Source organism: Saccopteryx leptura, chromosome 6 (assembly GCF_036850995.1).
Source record: "Saccopteryx leptura isolate mSacLep1 chromosome 6, mSacLep1_pri_phased_curated, whole genome shotgun sequence".
NCBI lineage: Eukaryota > Metazoa > Chordata > Mammalia > Chiroptera > Emballonuridae > Saccopteryx > Saccopteryx leptura.
In genome coordinates, this window is record NC_089508.1 from 51,704,814 (window position 1) to 51,722,338 (window position 17,525).

Here is a 17,525-nt window from a genome sequence, read left to right on the forward strand (position 1 = left end):
GTGTATCTGTCTTTTTTCATTGAAATATTATTTATTGGTGTCTTTTTAATAAAATTTCAGCTTTATTGACAGCTTGACAAAATTTTAAGATATTTTAAATGTATATTGTGGTGATTTGACATATGTAGTCATTGTGAAAGGATACCTCCATCTAGTTATTATAGTTAACACATCCATCACCTCACATACTTAACTTTTTCTTAATATTAGTGAAAACATTTGAGTTCTACTCTTTTAGCAAATTTCAATTATACAATGCAGTGTTATCAATTATAAACGATAATCACCATATTTTACATGGGATCCTCAGACATTATTTATCTTATAGCTGAAAGTTTGCATCCTTTTACCAGCTTTTTACATTTCCTCCCACCCCTTTAAGTCCCTGGCAAACACCTTCCTACTCTGTTTCTATGAGTGTAAATTATTTTTAGATTCCACGTATTAGTAATGCCATGCAGTATCTGTCTTTCTCTGTGTTGCTTATTTCACTTAGCACAATGCCCTCCAGAGTCAGCCATGTTGTCACAAATGGCAGGATCTTTTCTTAAGTCTAAATAATATTATAAATTATATATATACGTATATCAGTATTTATATCTACATTTATATCTTTATAGCTATAGCTCTCTCATGATATATCTCTCACTTAAATTGTGTCCATACCTTGGCTATTGTGTATAATGCTGCAGTGAACACAGGGGTACAGCTATGTCTCAAGGTAATGACTTCGTTTTCTTTGGATAAATACCCAGAAGTGGGATTGCTGGATGATACAGTCATTCTATTTTTAATTTCTTGAGGAACATAAATATTGTTCTCCATAGTGGCTGTACCAGTTTACATTCCCACCAACAGTGTACAATGGTTCTCTTTCCCTATATCCTTGCTGGCATTTGTTAATTCTCATCAGTTTTTTTTTTAAATTTCCCTGGCCAGTTGTCTCAGCAGTAGAGCATTGGCCCAGTATGTGGAAATCTCGGGTTCAATTCCTGGTTAGGGCACACAGGAGAAGTAACCATCTGCTTCTTCACCCCTTCCCCTTCCTCTTCTCCTTCTACAACCATGGCTCAATGAGCAAGTTGGCCCTGGGTGCTGAGGATGGCTCCATGGCCTCACCTGAGGCACTAAAATAGCTTGGTTGCTGAGCAATGAAGCAGCGGCCCCAGATGGACTTAGCATCATCTGATAGGGGGCTTGCTGGGTGGATCCTGGTCGGGGCGCATGTGGGAGTCTGTCTGCCTCCCTGCATCTCATTTGATTTAAAAAATTACTGATTGGTTTTAGTGAGAGAGGAAGGAAGAGAGAAAAAGAGAGAGACAAGAACATCAATCTGTGCTCTGACTGGTGATCAAACCAGCAAACTCTTTCAGACAATGCTCTAACAAACCGTGCTATCTGGCCAGGGCAGTTCTCATTTTTTTTTTTTTTTTTTTTTTTTTTTTTACTTTTCCGAAACTGGAAACGGGGAGGCAGTCAGACAGACTCCCGCATGCGCCCGACCGGGATCCACCCGGCACGCCCACCAGGGGGCGATGCTCTGCCCATCCAGGGCGTCGCTCTGTCGCGACCAGAGCCACTCTAGCACCTGGGGCAGAGGCCAAGGAGCCATCCCCAGCGCCCGGGCCATCCTTTTTGCTCCAATGGAGCCTCGGCTGCGGGAGGGGAAGAGAGAGACAGAGAGGAAGGGGGGGGTGGAGAAGCAGATGGGCGCTTCTCCTGTGTGCCCTGGCCAGGAATCGAACCCGGGACTCCCGCACGCCAGGCCGACGCTCTACCACTGAGCCAACCAGCCAGGGCCAGTTCTCATCTTTTTGATGATAGCCATTCTAACAGGTAGGAGGTGCTATCCCATGTGATTTTGATTTGCATTTCCCTGATGATTAGTGATGTTGAGCACCTTGTTATGTCCCTGTTGGCCATATGCTTGTATTCTTTGGAAAATGTCTATTCAGGTCCTTTGCCCATTTTTTAATTGGGATATATAATTTTTTTTTTTTTTTTGCTGTTGAATTGTATGAGTTTCTTGTATATTTTGTACCTTAATCCTTTATCAGACATGTGCTTTTCACATATTTTATCACATTCCATAGGCTACCTTTCCATTTTGTTGGTGGTTTCCTTTACTGTGCCTGAAAAGTTTTAGGCTTACTTATTTATTTTTTCTTTTGTTGCCTTTGCTTTTAGTGTCAAATCCAAAATTCATTGTAAGAATTTGCACCCCTATGCTTTTTCCTAGGAGTTTTATAGCTTCAGGTCTTATGTTCTAGTCTTAAATTTTTTTTTAAATCCTTTTTTTAAATTTAATTATTTTTATTTTTTTTATTTATTCATTTTTAGAGAGGAGCGAGAGAGGGAGAGAGAGAGGGAGAGAGAGGAGAGAGAGACAGAGAGAGAGAAGGGGGAGGAGCTGGAAGCATCAACTCCCATATGTGCCTTGACCAGGCAAGCCCAGGGTTTCGAACTGGTGACCTCAGTATTTCCAGGTTGATGCTTTATCCACTGTGCCACCACAGGTCAGGCCAAGTCTTAAATTTTCAGTTGACTTTTGTGTATCATATAAGATAGGGGTCCATTTTCATTCTTTTTAATGTGGCTGTCCAGTTTTCCCAACACAATTTATTGAAGAGATTATTCTTTTTTCATTGTATATTTTTGGACCCTTTGTCAAAAATTAAATAACCATAAAAAATGAGTTTATTTCTGGGCTCTCTATTATGTTCCATGGCTCTATATGTGTTTTTGTGCCAATACCTTACTGTTTTGATCACTATAGCTTTGTAATATAGTTTGGAATCAGGAAATATAGTGCCTTCAGCTTTGTTCTTTTTTCTTAAGATTACCTTTTCTATTTGCAGTCTCTTGTGGTTCCATATAAATATTTAAATTTTTTTTCTGTTTCTGTGAAAAAGTGCCATTGGAATTTTAATAAGATTATGCTGAGTCTGTAGATTGCTTTGGGTAGTAGCCATTTTAACAATACTAAATCTTCCAACATGAAATATCCTTCCATTTATTTGTGTCTTTTTCAATTTCCTTCATCAATATTTTGTAGTTTTCAATGTACAGATCTTTTACCTCCTTGGTTAAACTTATTCCTAAGTATTCTACTATTTTTTATGTTATTGTAAATGGAATTGTTTTCTTTTTTAATTGATTTATTGTAGAGAGAGAGAAAGCATTTATTTGTTGTCCCAGATAGTTGGCTGTTAATGTACAGAAATGCAGCTAATTTTTGTTTATTAATTTTGTATCCTGCTACTTTATCAATTTAATTTATTAGTTCTAATTGCTTTTGGTGGCATCTTTAAGGTTTTTGTATATAGTATTATCTGCAGTGACAATTTTACTTCTTCCTTTCTGATTAAATGCCTTTTATTTATTTTTCTTGCCTAATTGCTATGGCTAGGACTTTATTTAGTTCTATGTTAAATAAAAGTGGTAAGAATGGGCATCCTTGTTATATACCTGATCTTAGAGAAAAAGTTTTTAGCTTTTCACCACTGAGTATAATGTTATCTAGGGGATGTCATATATGGCTTTATTGTGTTGAAATCTGTTCCCTATATATCCAATTTGTTGAGTTTTTATCATGAAAGGATGTTGAATTTGTTCAAGTACCTTTTCTGCATCTATTGAGATGATTGTATAATTTTATCATTAATTTTGTTACTGTGTATTATATTTATTCATTTGCATATGTTAAACCATTCTTGAATCCCAGAAATAAATTCTACTTTACCATGGTGTATGATTCTCTTAATGTGCTATTGAATTCAGTTTGCAAATATTTTATTGAGAATTTTTGTGTCTGCGTTCATCAGGTATATTGGCAAGCAATTTTCTTGCAGTGTTTTGTCTGGCTTTAATATGAAAGTAATGCTTATCTCATAAAGTGAGTTTTGAAGTGGTCCCTCCTCTTTTCTATTTATGAAGAATTGGAGAAGAGTTGATATTAACTCTTCTTTAAATGCTTGTCATAATTCACCAGGGAAGCCATCTGGTCCTGGACTTTTCTTTGTTGAGAGGATTTTGATTGCTCATTCAATCTCCTTACTAGTAATTGGTCTGTTCAGATTTCCTATTTCTTCATAATTCAGACTGGGTAGGTTTATGTTTCTAGAAATTTATACATTTTCTAGGTTATCTAATTTTTTTGTCTATAATTGTTTATAGTGGTTTCTTAGATCCTTAGTATTTCTGTATTATCAGTTGTAATCTCCCCTTTTTAATTTGTGATTTTATTTACTTGAGGCTTCTTCCATTTTTTCTTAGTCTTGCTAAAGGTTTGTCCATTTTGTTTATATTTTATTTTTTAAAAAACCAGTTTTTAGTTTCACTGATGTTTTTTCTTATCTTTCTAGTCTCTATTTTATTTATTTTTACTTTGATTGTTGCTAGTTTCTTCCTTCTAACTTTGGGCTTAGTTTGTTCTTCTTTTTCCAGTTCCTTGGGATATAAGTTAGGTTGTTTATTTGAGATCTTTCTTTTTTCTTAATATAGGTGTTTTTGCTATAAACTTTCCTCATAGAACAGCTTTGGCTGCATCTCATAATGTTGCATTTCTATTTTCATTTGTTTCAAGATATTTTAATTTTTTTCTCTTGATTTCTCCGTTAACCCATTGGTATTTTAGGGGCATGTGGTTTAGCCTTTGCATATTTGTTGAATTTCCAATTTTCCTCTTGTAACTGATTTCTCATTTCATACCATTGTGGTCAGAAAAGAAGCTTGCTCTAATTTCAATTGTTTTAAATTTAGTAAAACTTGTTTTAATTTGTATTTTCTAGGGACTAATGATGTTAAGTATTCATATATTTACATATTTACCTTCCACATACCTTTTTTGGTAAAATGTCTGTCCAGATCTTATATTCATTATGTTATTAGGTTGCTTGTTTTCTTATTATTGAGTTTCAAGAGTTCTGTATATTTTCTAAACAAAAATTATTAAGTACATGTTTTGAAATATTAGCTTCCAACCCATAACTTTTCTGTTCATTTTCTTAAGACTGTCTTTCAAAGGGTAGATATTTTCAATTTTGATGAAATTCAGTAATTTTTTCTCTCTTATGGATTATGCTTTTGATATGGTATCTAAGAAATCTTTGCCTAATCCAAGGGAAAAAAAAGACTTCTCCTTTGTTTTCATCTAAATATTTTACAGTTTTGGGCTTTACATTTAGTTCCCTTTTTTATTATTAATATTAAGTGAGAGGTGGGGAGGCAGAGAGACAGATTCCTGTATGTGTCCTGACCAGATTCACCCGGCAAGCCCTCCACTGGGCGATGCTCTGCCCATCTGGGGCTGCTGCTCCATTGCTCAGCAATGGATCTATTTTAGTGCCTGAGGTGAGGCTGTGGAGCCATCTTAAGCTCCCAGGGCCAACTTGTTTGAATCATTTGAGCCATGGCTGTGAGAGGAGAAGAGAGAAAAAGAGAAGGAGAAGGGGTAGGGGTGGAGAAGCAGATGGTTGCTTCTTCTGTGTGCCTTGATGGGGAATCGAACCTGGGACTTCCACATGCTGGGCTGATACTGAACCACTGAGTCAGCTGGTCAGGGCCTACATTTAGTTCTATAGTACATTTTGAGTAAATTTTTGTATATGGCACAAGGTATGGGTCAAAATATGACATATCTATCCTCAAATGTTCTACTATCATTGGTTGAAAAGATTATCCTTTCTCTGTTGAATTGCCTTTGCACCTTTGTCAAAAATAAATTGGCTGTGTTTGACAAAATCCAGTATCTATTATATGTTAAAAATTCTCAGCAAAATCAGAATAGGGGGACCATAACTTAATAAAGGCCATATATGACAAACTCACAGCTGACATCATACTCAATAGTAAAAAGTTTTCCTTAAGATCAAGAACAAGACAAGGATGTTCACTTATACCATTCTTTTTTTTTATTTTATTTTTATTTTTCTGAAGCTGGAAATGAGGAGAGACAGTCAGACAGACTCCCGCATGCGCCTGACTGGGATCCACCTGGCACGCCCACCAGGGGGTGATGCTCTGCCCACCAGGGGGCAATGCTCTGCCCCTCCGGGGCGTCGCTCTGTTGCGACCAGAGCCACTCTAGCGCCTGGAGCAGAGGCCAAGGAGCCATCCCCAGCGCCCGGGCCATCTTTGCTCCAATGGAGCCTCGCTGCGGGAGGGGAAGAGAGAGACAGAGAGGAAGGAGAGGGGGAGGGGTGGAGAAGCAGATGGGCGCTTCTCCTGTGTGCCCTGGCTGGGAATCAAACCTGGGACTTCTGCACGCCAGGCCGATGCTCTACCACTGAGCCAACTGGCCAGGGCTTATACCATTCTTATTCAACATAGTATTAGAAGTCCTAGCCACAGCAATTGGCAGAAAAGTTGAGGCAAGACTAAACTGGATACTAAAACCTAAGGAAAACATCACAGCAAAGGAAAATTTAGGCCTGCTTCACATATGAACAAAAATGGTAAACAAAATATTAGCAAATGAAATTCAGCAAATATAATCAGGATAATATGGTCACAGCTAATTGAGTTATTCCTTGAATTCATAAGGCATACATAGGGGTAACAAAGGAACTAGCTAAAACAGATTTAAATGAGAACCAGAGTCTCATAACATAATACCTAAAATGTCAGAGTTTCTACTGAGAATCACTCACCATATAAAGAACCGGGAAGATCTCAACCTAACTGAAAAGAAAAAAAAAAAAGACAATGAATAGATACCAACAATGAGATGATAGAGATCTTAGAATTATCTGACAAAAATTTAAAACAGCCATCAAAATGCTTTCACAAACAAGTACAAGCACACTTAAAACAAATGAAAAATATAAAATATTAGCAAAGAAATAGAAAGTCTCCACAAAGAAATAAAACACATAAAGAGGAACTAAGTTGAAGTTCTGGAACTCAAAAATATAATCATCTAAATACAAAGTTGAGCATGTGAGCTCAACAACAGAATGAAAGAGACAGAGGAGTCAGTGAACTGGAAGATAGAAATAACAAATTACCCAATCTGAACAACAGAGAGAAAACAGACTGGGAAAAATGTGAACAGACCTTAAAGACCTATGAGACTATAACAAAAGAGCTAACCTTGTATGATTGTAGTCCCAGAAGTAGAGAGGGTAGAGGGCAAAGCTAGAAAAAGTGCTCAAAGAAATAATGGCTGAAAGCATCTTAAATTTGGCAAAGGCCAAACCTGTAGATTCAAGAAGCTGAGCCAAACCCAAACAAGATAAAAGAGAGTAATTCTACGCCAAGACATAAACTTCTGAAAACTAAAGACAGAGAAAAAATATTAAAAGCAAGCAAGAGAAAAACAACACCCTATTACAGGGATAAATAAGTTGAGTTGACAGTAGGTTTTTGTTTTTGTTTTGATCAGAAAACATGAAGGTAGTGCCACAATTTTTCAAATGCTGAAAGCAAAGAACTGTCAACCCAGAATCCTACATCTAGTGAAAATATCCTTCAGGAATAAAAGGGAAAATCAAGACATTCTGACATCAAGAAAACGAAGATAGGCCCTGGCCGGCTGGCTCAGCGGTAGAGCGTCGGCCTGGCGTGCGGGGGACCCGGGTTCGATTCCCGGCCAGGGCACATAGGAGAAGCGCCCATTTGCTTCTCCACCCCCCCCTCCTTCCTCTCTGTTTCTCTCTTCCCCTCCCGCAGCCAAGGCTCCATTGGAGCAAAGATGGCCTGGGCGCTGGGGATGGCTCCTTGGCCTCTGCCCCAGGCGCTAGAGTGGCTCTGGTCTCGGCAGAGCGACGCCCCGGAGGGGCAGAGCATCGCCCCCTGGTGGGCAGAGTGTCGCCCCTGGTGGGCTTGCCGGGTGGATCCCGGTCGGGCGCATGCGGGAGTCTGTCTGACTGTCTCTCCCCGTTTCCAGCTTCAGAAAAATACAAAAAAAAAAAAAAAAAAGAAAACGAAGATAGCCTGACCTGTGGTGGCGCAGTGGATAAAACATCAACCTGGAAACGCTGAGGTTGCCGGTTCAAAACCCTGGGCTTGCCTGGTCAAGGCACATATGGGAGTTGATACTTTCTGCTTCTCCCCCCTTCTCTCTCTCTCTCTCTCTCTCGATCTCTCTCTCTCTCTCTCCTCTCTATAATGAATAAATAAAATCTTAAAAAAAAAAGAGAGAGAGAAAATGAAGATAATTGGCGACTAGTATGCCAACCCTAAAAGAATAGCTAAAGAAAATTCTCTAAATAGAAAGGAAATAATAAAAGAAGGAATCTTGTAACATTAGGAAGAAAGAACATGGTGAGCAAATATATGGGTGAAAACAGTAGACTTCCCCTTTTCTCTTGAGTTTTCTAAATTATACTAGATGGTTGAAATAAAAAGTACAACACTGTCAGATGTGGTTCTAAATGTATGTAGAGGAAATAAACATGCAATCCCATAAGATCCAGCAATTACAGTCCTGGTCATTTATCTAACAAAATGAAAGCATATGTTCATACAAAAATCTGGACACAAATGTTTATGGCTGCTCTATTCGTAGTAGCCCCAAACTGGAAACAACCTGTAGGTCTTTCAACAGGTGAATGGATTAACAACTCAGTGGTACCATTATACCATGGAATACTAGTCAACAATGAAAAGGTATAAACTATTGATACAAGCAACAAGCTAGATGAATCTTCTGAGAATTATGCTGAGCAAAAAAAGTCAATCCCAGAAGGTTGCACACTGTATGATTCCACTTACCTAATATACTTGATATTGTAAAATTATAGAAATGGAGAACAGATGATTGATTACCAGGGATTAAGGGTGTGGGGTGGGAGGAAAGTGGGTGTGGCTTTCAAAAGACAACATGAGGAATCCGTACAGTGAAGGAAATGTTTTGTATATTGAATGTTTCAGTGCTCTGGTTGAGATATTGTACTAGAGGTTGGCAATGTGTTATTTTTTGGGAAAACTGAGTAAAGAGTGCAAGAGGTCTCTATTTCTTACAACTGCAATTATCTCAAATTCAAAAGTTTAATAAAAATAAAAGATACCAGTAAGAATATGAAATGCTAAGCCACAGAGGAGGAAAAATATTTGCAATTCATATAACTGATAAAAGATTAGTATAGACAGTATATAGTTAATTCTTAATAATAACTAAGAGAGAAAACATAACCCATTAAAAAATAGGTTAAAGTCTTAACTTGCTTTTAAAAAGAAGATATTCAAATGACCAGTAAACAACAGAAAACTGCTCAACTTTATCATCATCAGGGAATTAAACCCACAAAGAGATATCACAACAAACCTGTCAGGATGACTAAAATTTAAAAACCAACAAACCCAAAATATCAAGCGATGACAAAGATCTATATTTTCTGGAATTCTCATGTACTGGTACTGGGAAAATGAATCAGTATTACCACCTTGGAAAACTGGCTGTATCTACTAAATCTGAGCACAGGTGTACCCCAGGACTCAGCAATTCTGCTTTTGCTATGTATTCAACAACAATGCATACATATATGCATTAAAAGGCAGGTACAAGAATGTTCGTGGTAGTATTATTCCTAATCATTCTGTAGTACAAACCACAGAAACTCCCATCGACAACAGAATGAGCACAGAATTGGGGCACATGATACATATTCATTCATATAGTCAGCATATTGATACTTGATGTCTCTCTTTCCCTTACTTCTATCCATCAATCAGTCCTTCAGGGCTCCACCTCCAAAATATAACCTATGTTTACTTCTCTTCCTATCCACTGATACCATCCTCCTCAAATCCACCATCATTTCTTGTCTGATTTACCATAATAGCCTTTTAACTAGTCTTGCTTCTACTCATTCTCCTCCATGATTATCTGCAAAACAGTGAGAATAATCTTATCTAACCATAATCACTTCATCCTGTTGAAAAACAGCTTCTAGTTTCATTGATATTTGCTCCGTCTTTCTAGTCTCTATTTCATTTATTTTTACTCTGATCCTTGTTAGTTTTTAATCATGTTTTACATAAGATCCTCGGATATTATTCATCTCCTAGCTAACATTAAAAAAAACAACAAGCAAACCTAAAATATTGCGTGACGACAAAGATATATCTTATCTAGAGCTTTCATGGGTTCTCATTGTAAATAGGATTAGATTCAACTCCTCATCATGGTTTGAAAGGCTACCATGCTGGTTCTGGTATAATCTAAGCTGTTTATAAAGAGGGATCCTAAAATAACTGAGTGGTTTAAACAAAAGTTTATTTTCCTCTCACATAAGAGTCGAAAGGAAGATACTGTAGTTTGAAGTTGTCAAGGCAGCTTTGTCAAACTCAGCATGGAGTTCACCTCTGGCTCCAAAGTGCTTGCCTGTCACATCTGCCTCCCAGCTAGCTAGAGAGGAAAGGAAAAGGGTAGACTGTGCTCCTTCCTTCTTAAAGGCACAGCCCAGAAGTTTCCTTTTCCACTTGTGCTTACATTCTCACTGCCCAGAACCTGGTTCCAGCCTGGCCAAGTGATGGTGCAGTGGATAGAGCATCGTACTGGGACCTGGAGGACCCAGGTTCAAAACTCTGAGGTTGCTGGCTTGAGAGTGGCTCATCTGGCTTGAGTGTGGGCTCACCAGCTTGAGTGCTGGAGTCACTGGTTTGAGCATGTGACCCCATAGTCACTGGCTTGAGCCCAAAGGTTGCTGGTTTGAAGCCCAAGGTCACTAGCTTGAGGAAGGGGTCACTTGCTCTGCTGCAGCGCCCCCCCTCTCCGCCCCATCAAGGCACATGTGAGAAAGCAATTAATGAACAGCTAAGGAGACTAAGGAGCCGCAATGAAGAATTGATGCTTCTCATCTCTTTCCCTTCCTGTCTGTCTGTCCCTCTCTCTGTCTGTCACACACACACACACAAAAACCAACCAAAAAATAAAACAAACCTGGTTCGATGGTACACCTAACTGAAAGGAAGCCTGGGAAATGTAGTCTTTAACCAAACTGATGTGTGCCTATTCCTCAGGAAATAGGGAAGAATGGATACTGAGGACCCCCTCATAATCTTTGCTCTAGCCTACATCATGTCATCCCTGTCTACCTCTCCAGCGACTATGGGGTCACATCTATGACCCCATTTCCTCCTTCTCTCTCCCTTGCTCTTGACTCTCTAGCCTTACTAGCCTTCTTGCTCCTTCCCTTCTTAGTCCACAGGGCTTTTGTACCTGTGCTATCCTGTATCTAGAATGCTCTTCTCTAGATCTTTACCTGATTGGCTCCTTCTTATCATTTGGATTTCAACTCCAGCCTCATAAATCTTCTGAGGGGCATTCACTAACCCAGGGGTCCCCAAACTTTTTACACAGGGGGCCAGTTCACTGTCCCTCAGACCGTTGGAGGGCCGGACTATAAAAAAAACTATGAACAAATCCCTATGCACACTGCACATATCTTATTTTAAAGTAAAAAAACAAAACGGGAACAAATACAATATTTAAAATAAAGAACAAGAAAATTTAAATCAACAAACTGACCAGTATTTCAATGGGAACTATGGGCCTGCTTTTGGCTAATGAGATGGTGGTGCCCCTTCCGGAAATGTGGCGGGGGAGGATAAATGGCCTCAGGGGCAGCATGTGGCCCGCGGGCAGGCCGTAGTTTGGGGACCCCTGCATTAACCCTTCCCTTACAAACAAAGTAACCATCTCCTTATCACTCTCAACCTAGTGCTTTTCAACCTTTTTATACTTGGGGACCAGTGGAAATAGGAGAATCATTTCGGGGACTGCTAAGGCAGCAATCACCCTGAGCATAAGTGAATCTGACTAAAATCTGTCTATTATCTTCATACATTAGGGTGGTTAGCTCTTTCACACAACAACACAACATTTCTGGCAGACCAGTCCATGGACCAACAGTTGAAAAACACTGCTGAGTCTAACCCATGTTGTTTTATTTCTAATGCTAAGCACTTATTATTACTTTATTGCTAGCACTTAACTAATCATTTACTAACCTGGTATTACCTGTATTTCCCACTAGAATATTAACTGCCACGAGGGCAGACCATTGTCTAACTTTTTCCTCTGCTGTATTCCCAGCACCTAAACACTACCTCAGATAAAGCCAGTATTCCACAACTATTTGTTGAACTGATTAATTGATTCAACTAAAACCCCTCATTTTATAACTGGGAAAGCTGAGGCCCAAAGAAAGCAAATGACACACAAAGCTATATGCAGATGATGTAGAACTTGAAATCTATATAATTTTGTTAATCAATGTTATCCCAGTAAATGCAATAAAAAAGAAAAGGAAAATAAATGGCTTGCCTGAGGTTCTGCAACTAGGTAGGAGATTCTCAGGCCAGAGTTTTCCTCGAACACTCTATTTTATTCAACCTCCTCATTAAAGTCTTCTGTTATCTCAACCCTCGGTAACCATTGCTCTGAACTCCTACAGCATTAGACTTTACCATCTGTTTGGTTTTTATTCTTCTATGCTATTTTGTATTAGTATTTATCTTTATTATACCTGTCTTGTTTTTCCACCCAACCTGCAAGCCCCTGGAAAATCCCAACCTTCTAATGCACAGAGAACATAGGCCTTCAGTTGGTATTCTACAGAGACTAAAGTTACTTTATTCAGTAAAGTGAAACTCAGAATCATTACAACTTTCCTTTTTTCCTCTTATTGAAGGTAAGAATGGAATACTGTAGATAAAATTTGGATGGGAGTTAATTTCTGTTTATTCCTAAGTAAGCACAGTGGCCAGACAATCTTACCAGCAGCTGGGATCTTATCATCAAAATTATGCAGAGGAGCTGCTCTGAGTATAATGGGTGGATTCTGCAAGTTGATCTTTGCTGTTGGTGGAATCAGCCCTCGTTCTATCATATTCAAAATCCCTAGAAAGGAAGATCAGAAGGCTGTGAGTTTAGCTTTTAGTATTTTCCCCAAATCTGAGCTCTATAAAATATAACTTTCTCAATTCATCATCTTCTTCATGAGCATGTAGCTAGCACCTTAATCCCCTGCATAAAAAAATAGCTTCAATACCTATTTATTTAAGCCTAAAGTCCTAATCCAAGAAAATATGTCATTTCTAATAGCAGTAATATGAAATGTACTAAGTCCATTTCACTTTTAAGGTAGAAATATATTTCAAGGCAAATTAAAATTTTTTATACTTATGACATTTTCAATTATTGATAATACTGTTATTCCTTTTAAAATTCAGAGAAATCAAGGGAGTGGACACACAATACAGTGTACAGATGACATGTTGTAGAATTGTGCACTTGTGCCTGTGCCTGTATAATTTTGCTAACCAGTATCATCCCAATAAGTCTGATTTAAAAAAAATAAAATTCAGAGAAATCAATATTCTTAATAACTAAAGAGATCTCTTGTTCTGAAAGAAAGTCTATGTGCTTGAAACCATGCCCCTGTTGTTACAATGAGTCATATTGTATAAAAGAGTTATTTTTAGACTTTTTCATATCACCAGAAAATGTGAATGCCTAAATAGGTTATTTTAGTGCAACTAACTGGGCAGCACCGTTAGTATTAATGCAACTAATTTACAATTCCTAGAACTCATACTGTGCCAGCATGGCTGGTGCCAAGGCTTTTTAAGGACAAGCGACATTGTTAAATAAATAAAACAGTGAATAAATCAATGAATAAATGAATAATTGAACAAAACCTGCTGTCAGAGGCAAAACTTTCATTAAGGTGGATCTATTGTATTGAAGCCAGAAACCCAGAAACTCAGGGAGTACTCGACAGACACTTGTGATAGGTCTTTAGCCTCTTGTTGCTCTCATATAAGAAGAAGAAAAGTAAAGAACTCTGGGTCTCAATGAAATCCCCGTATACAAACTGTGTACTAAGTTGAAGAAGTTGGCACACATTCTAAGAGGGACAAATATTGCTTCCATTTGCCTTATGACCTCTGATGACTATATTATGTTATCGTTAAGAGTGTGAACTTCTGGTGTTATAGGTTCAGAAAAATGACTACTGAGAGAGTGGAGGGCTAAAGAAGACGTTGCTTTTAAAACAATGATTCCAAAGAAATATTAAGTTTTCTTAACAATGGAATCATCTGGAAGCAGAATTTATTATTACAAATGAAAATTCCTGGACCCCCTCCCAGACCTGCCCCAAATTTCTGCAGTCAGGGACAGGGAATCTGCATCATTGAATATGTGCCCTGAAGTTTGAGAACCACTGGACCAGAAGCCCAGTAGCCAACATTTTATTTTAAATAAGCACTCCAGGCCCATCTTTTGTCCTCTGAAAACTTAAGAACTGCTGATGTAGGGTTCAACTCTTCTAGCCCTTTTTGAAATTAGTACTAATGCTTTAAAGTATTTAGACTAATTCTTTGTCCTCACAAATACTTTCCGCCTATAAATATCAAACCTCACTTTCAAGAACAACACCTGTTTTCAGGAGTGAAAAGCAGAGTACCTTCTCATTTAGTGTATTTTTTATTATGTGAGAGTGATTTTCATTTTCTGAAAATCCCAAAGAATGTAAGCATGATTTTAACCCTTGCTTTAGTACAGGTTGAAGCAATTCACTTAATTTTAGACAAACATGCATGTGCACATTTAGTATCGGAAAGAAAACATTAAGAATACAGAATAAGCAAGAGAGACTAGTAGATAGCTTTTCATTGAAATGCTGGGACCTCTAGAGATTATCTGACCTTATAATCACCTCTGGTTTCGGTTAATCTATTTTATAATTCTGTAGAGATTAAGCTTAATTTATGTAAAACTGAAAACAGTGCAAATAATTCTTGTTTATACACGTGTGAATAAACTCTATCAAATGGAGGGATAATTCTTCCCCTAACCCCAAAAAGCCAGTTTTCCATCTATTTGTAAATTTATTTCCATATTCTTGATTTATAAAAGTATCTGTTGTTTGGATTAGGCTTTGAATCATCTTTGTAAAATTTTACTAATCCCCTGATTTAATTAATGAGGTTAACATCTTTAACCTTATTGTATAGTTGTATGAGGTTCATGGTTTTACTTTAAAATATATAAATATTCTGAAACTATTTTGGAGATCTCACCAAGATAAACAAAAGATTCTCTCAGCTTGCCAGGAAGGCTGCAGCTCATACAGACCAAGTCCAGGCGCTGGTTTTTCTTGGCTCCCAGAGGTGAATTCAAAAGGAAAATAAAACTTTGTTGACTCTGTTTTTCTAATTTTAACACTACTCCCTATTAATCTTGTGTTTAATTTTCTTTTTGTTTCATCTATGGCTAATAAATTATTCCTGTTGTTAGCTAAAATGACTGGCAATTTGGTGCTCTCTGTAAATGGATTAATGGCTTCTAGAGACCTGCTCCCTGTTGAGTGAGAAGCAATGGAGAATACAGTTTGATAGTCTTTTGTTTGTCTATTTGTGTATTTTGAGCTCAAACCAATTAGGAATTTCATGCCCACAAGAAAGGAGAATAACTGATATCTGGACCATTAAGTTTTTGGGTTTCTGTGTTTATTTTTTATCTGTGGCTAAAATTGTAATAGAATGGAAGTGATAAGCTTTTTCTGTATCTATGCATCTATGTGTCTATAACTCAGAAAGGCCTTTATCTCTCACTGGGAATGTGGAGTGTTTTTCTGTCTCCAAATCACATTAATAAATTAGATTGTCAAGTCTCATTTTAAATTAAAGGAGCTCTGTTCTGATTGACTTATGAAGAGAAATAGTGCTTATATAAATTGAACATTCCTAAAATTCCCAGAAAATAAGGAAATCAAACATCTAATACCTTAGTGTGCCCTCCTCTCTTCCCAAATTAAGAAACTTTCACTGAATAGTCTTACTTTTAATGGCAATATACCTATTTGCATAGTGTCAATGATAGTCTGATCTCCTTTTACTAAGATGTAATTGGAAAAATTGCTTATGCAACTAGGACCTGAAATTCAATATTTAAGAATGATGCTTATTAATCAGGTAAATAGCTCACTTTTAAAGAACTAAGGTTAATTTTATCGTGTCAATGCTTGCAAAGCCATCCCAGAAAAACTGGCCAGGTACAAAGTCTATAGGTAAGGAAGGTTACTTTCTGGCAGTTCAAGAACCTTACGAGAGATATAGTACCTCCGGAAGAGGGGAATTTACCCAAATTTATAGGTCCTGCCGCTGAGATCTGGTGGACAGAATTTCTTGGTCTTGATTTCTAGCCTCTAGATAGTAAATTATAGAGGGTTTTAGAAAGTTCTATTTGAAATTTCTTAAGAAGATACTCAGCAGAGCACATTTAAAAAGGCCTGCATGGTGAATTGACATCCTTGCTACCCCTGTGTATATAATCAGGGCAAACCCAAGGAGACCAACCCAAGTGTGTGAATAATTGTTTTTGAGATCCTTTGATTGTAGTGGAAGGAGATAATAAAGCTATTTTTTAGTTTTGCAGTAAGCAGAAGAGATTACTGGATGCCTTTTTAGAGAGTACTGGAGCTGCCAGGGTTACCTGGACCTAGTCTCTGAATAGCCTGTTTTATAACTCTGCAGAGATTAAAGTTAACTTGTAAAAAAACTGAAAACAATGCAAAGAATTCTGCCTATGGACGAAAAAGTAAATTCTACCTGGTGTAGGGATACCCCTCCTTCCCATTGAAAAGCCAGTTTGTGTCCATTTGCAAATTTCTTCCAATATTCCAGATTGAAAAATGTGTGTTCTCTGGATTCTCCTTTAAACCAGCTGTAACATCTTACAGATTCCCCCTTTTAATTAATGACTTAAATAAAATCTTTGACATGTGTTCATCTTACATTTGTATGAGAGTCATGATTTTATATGTTTTTGAAAAGTATTCTTTAATGCCATTGTCTCATCAAATTTTCATAATACTCTTCTTATTGGACAGATCAGAAATTGGAAGTTCATTCTTTCTGTCATTCACTCAACTAATATTTGTTAAGAGCCTAAGATGTGTGAGGAAATACCCTGGGGATTAAGGATGCAGTAGTGACCCAGAGAGATCTCATGGAGCCTCTAATAGTGAAGAAGACCTTAAGTAAATCCACAGATAAATGTATGATTACAAACTGTGATCAGCTCTGAAGGAAAAGTACAGAAGCTTGAGGAAGTGACTTCTGGGCAGAGTTAAAGGCACTGGAGAGGGCCTGCTATGGGAATGTGTAAGACCTGATAAGAGACAGAGAGAAGGCCCACATGGCTGGAGTGTAGAGAAAGCAGAGTGAGAGGGAAATGGAGGTGAGGGCCAGATCAGGTATGCCTTGTTGATAGAGTTTAGAGCTTATTCTAGGTCAGAGAGCAACTTGCCTGAGCTCACAAAGAGCCTGAATCGAAAATCTGATTTGTGTAGTGTGAAACTTACATGTTCTTAACCATTAAAAACCCCCACAACTTTCTTTTTTGGATTTAACAAGATAATTCGAGAAAAAGTAGGAATGTTTGCCCAGCGTTTTCCAAAATGATTCTTTCTTCTGGATGTTGTTCACATTTCACCTTATGCTGGACTCGTATAGAGCTGGGGTGAGGCTTACGTGACATTAAAGAGCGTTAGGAACATGTGAAAAATCCA

General features: G+C 37.8%; 1 protein-coding gene across 1 annotated transcript in view; it reads right to left on the minus strand.

Moving 5' to 3' along the window:
• Positions 1 to 17,525, minus strand: part of IQCH (IQ motif containing H) — a 249,284-nt gene that overhangs the window by 139,483 nt on the left and 92,276 nt on the right. Inside the window, exon 6 of the mRNA XM_066343622.1 lies at positions 12,725 to 12,847. Coding sequence (XP_066199719.1) covers positions 12,725 to 12,847 — 123 coding nt within the window. The remainder of the gene's footprint in view (positions 1 to 12,724; positions 12,848 to 17,525) is intronic.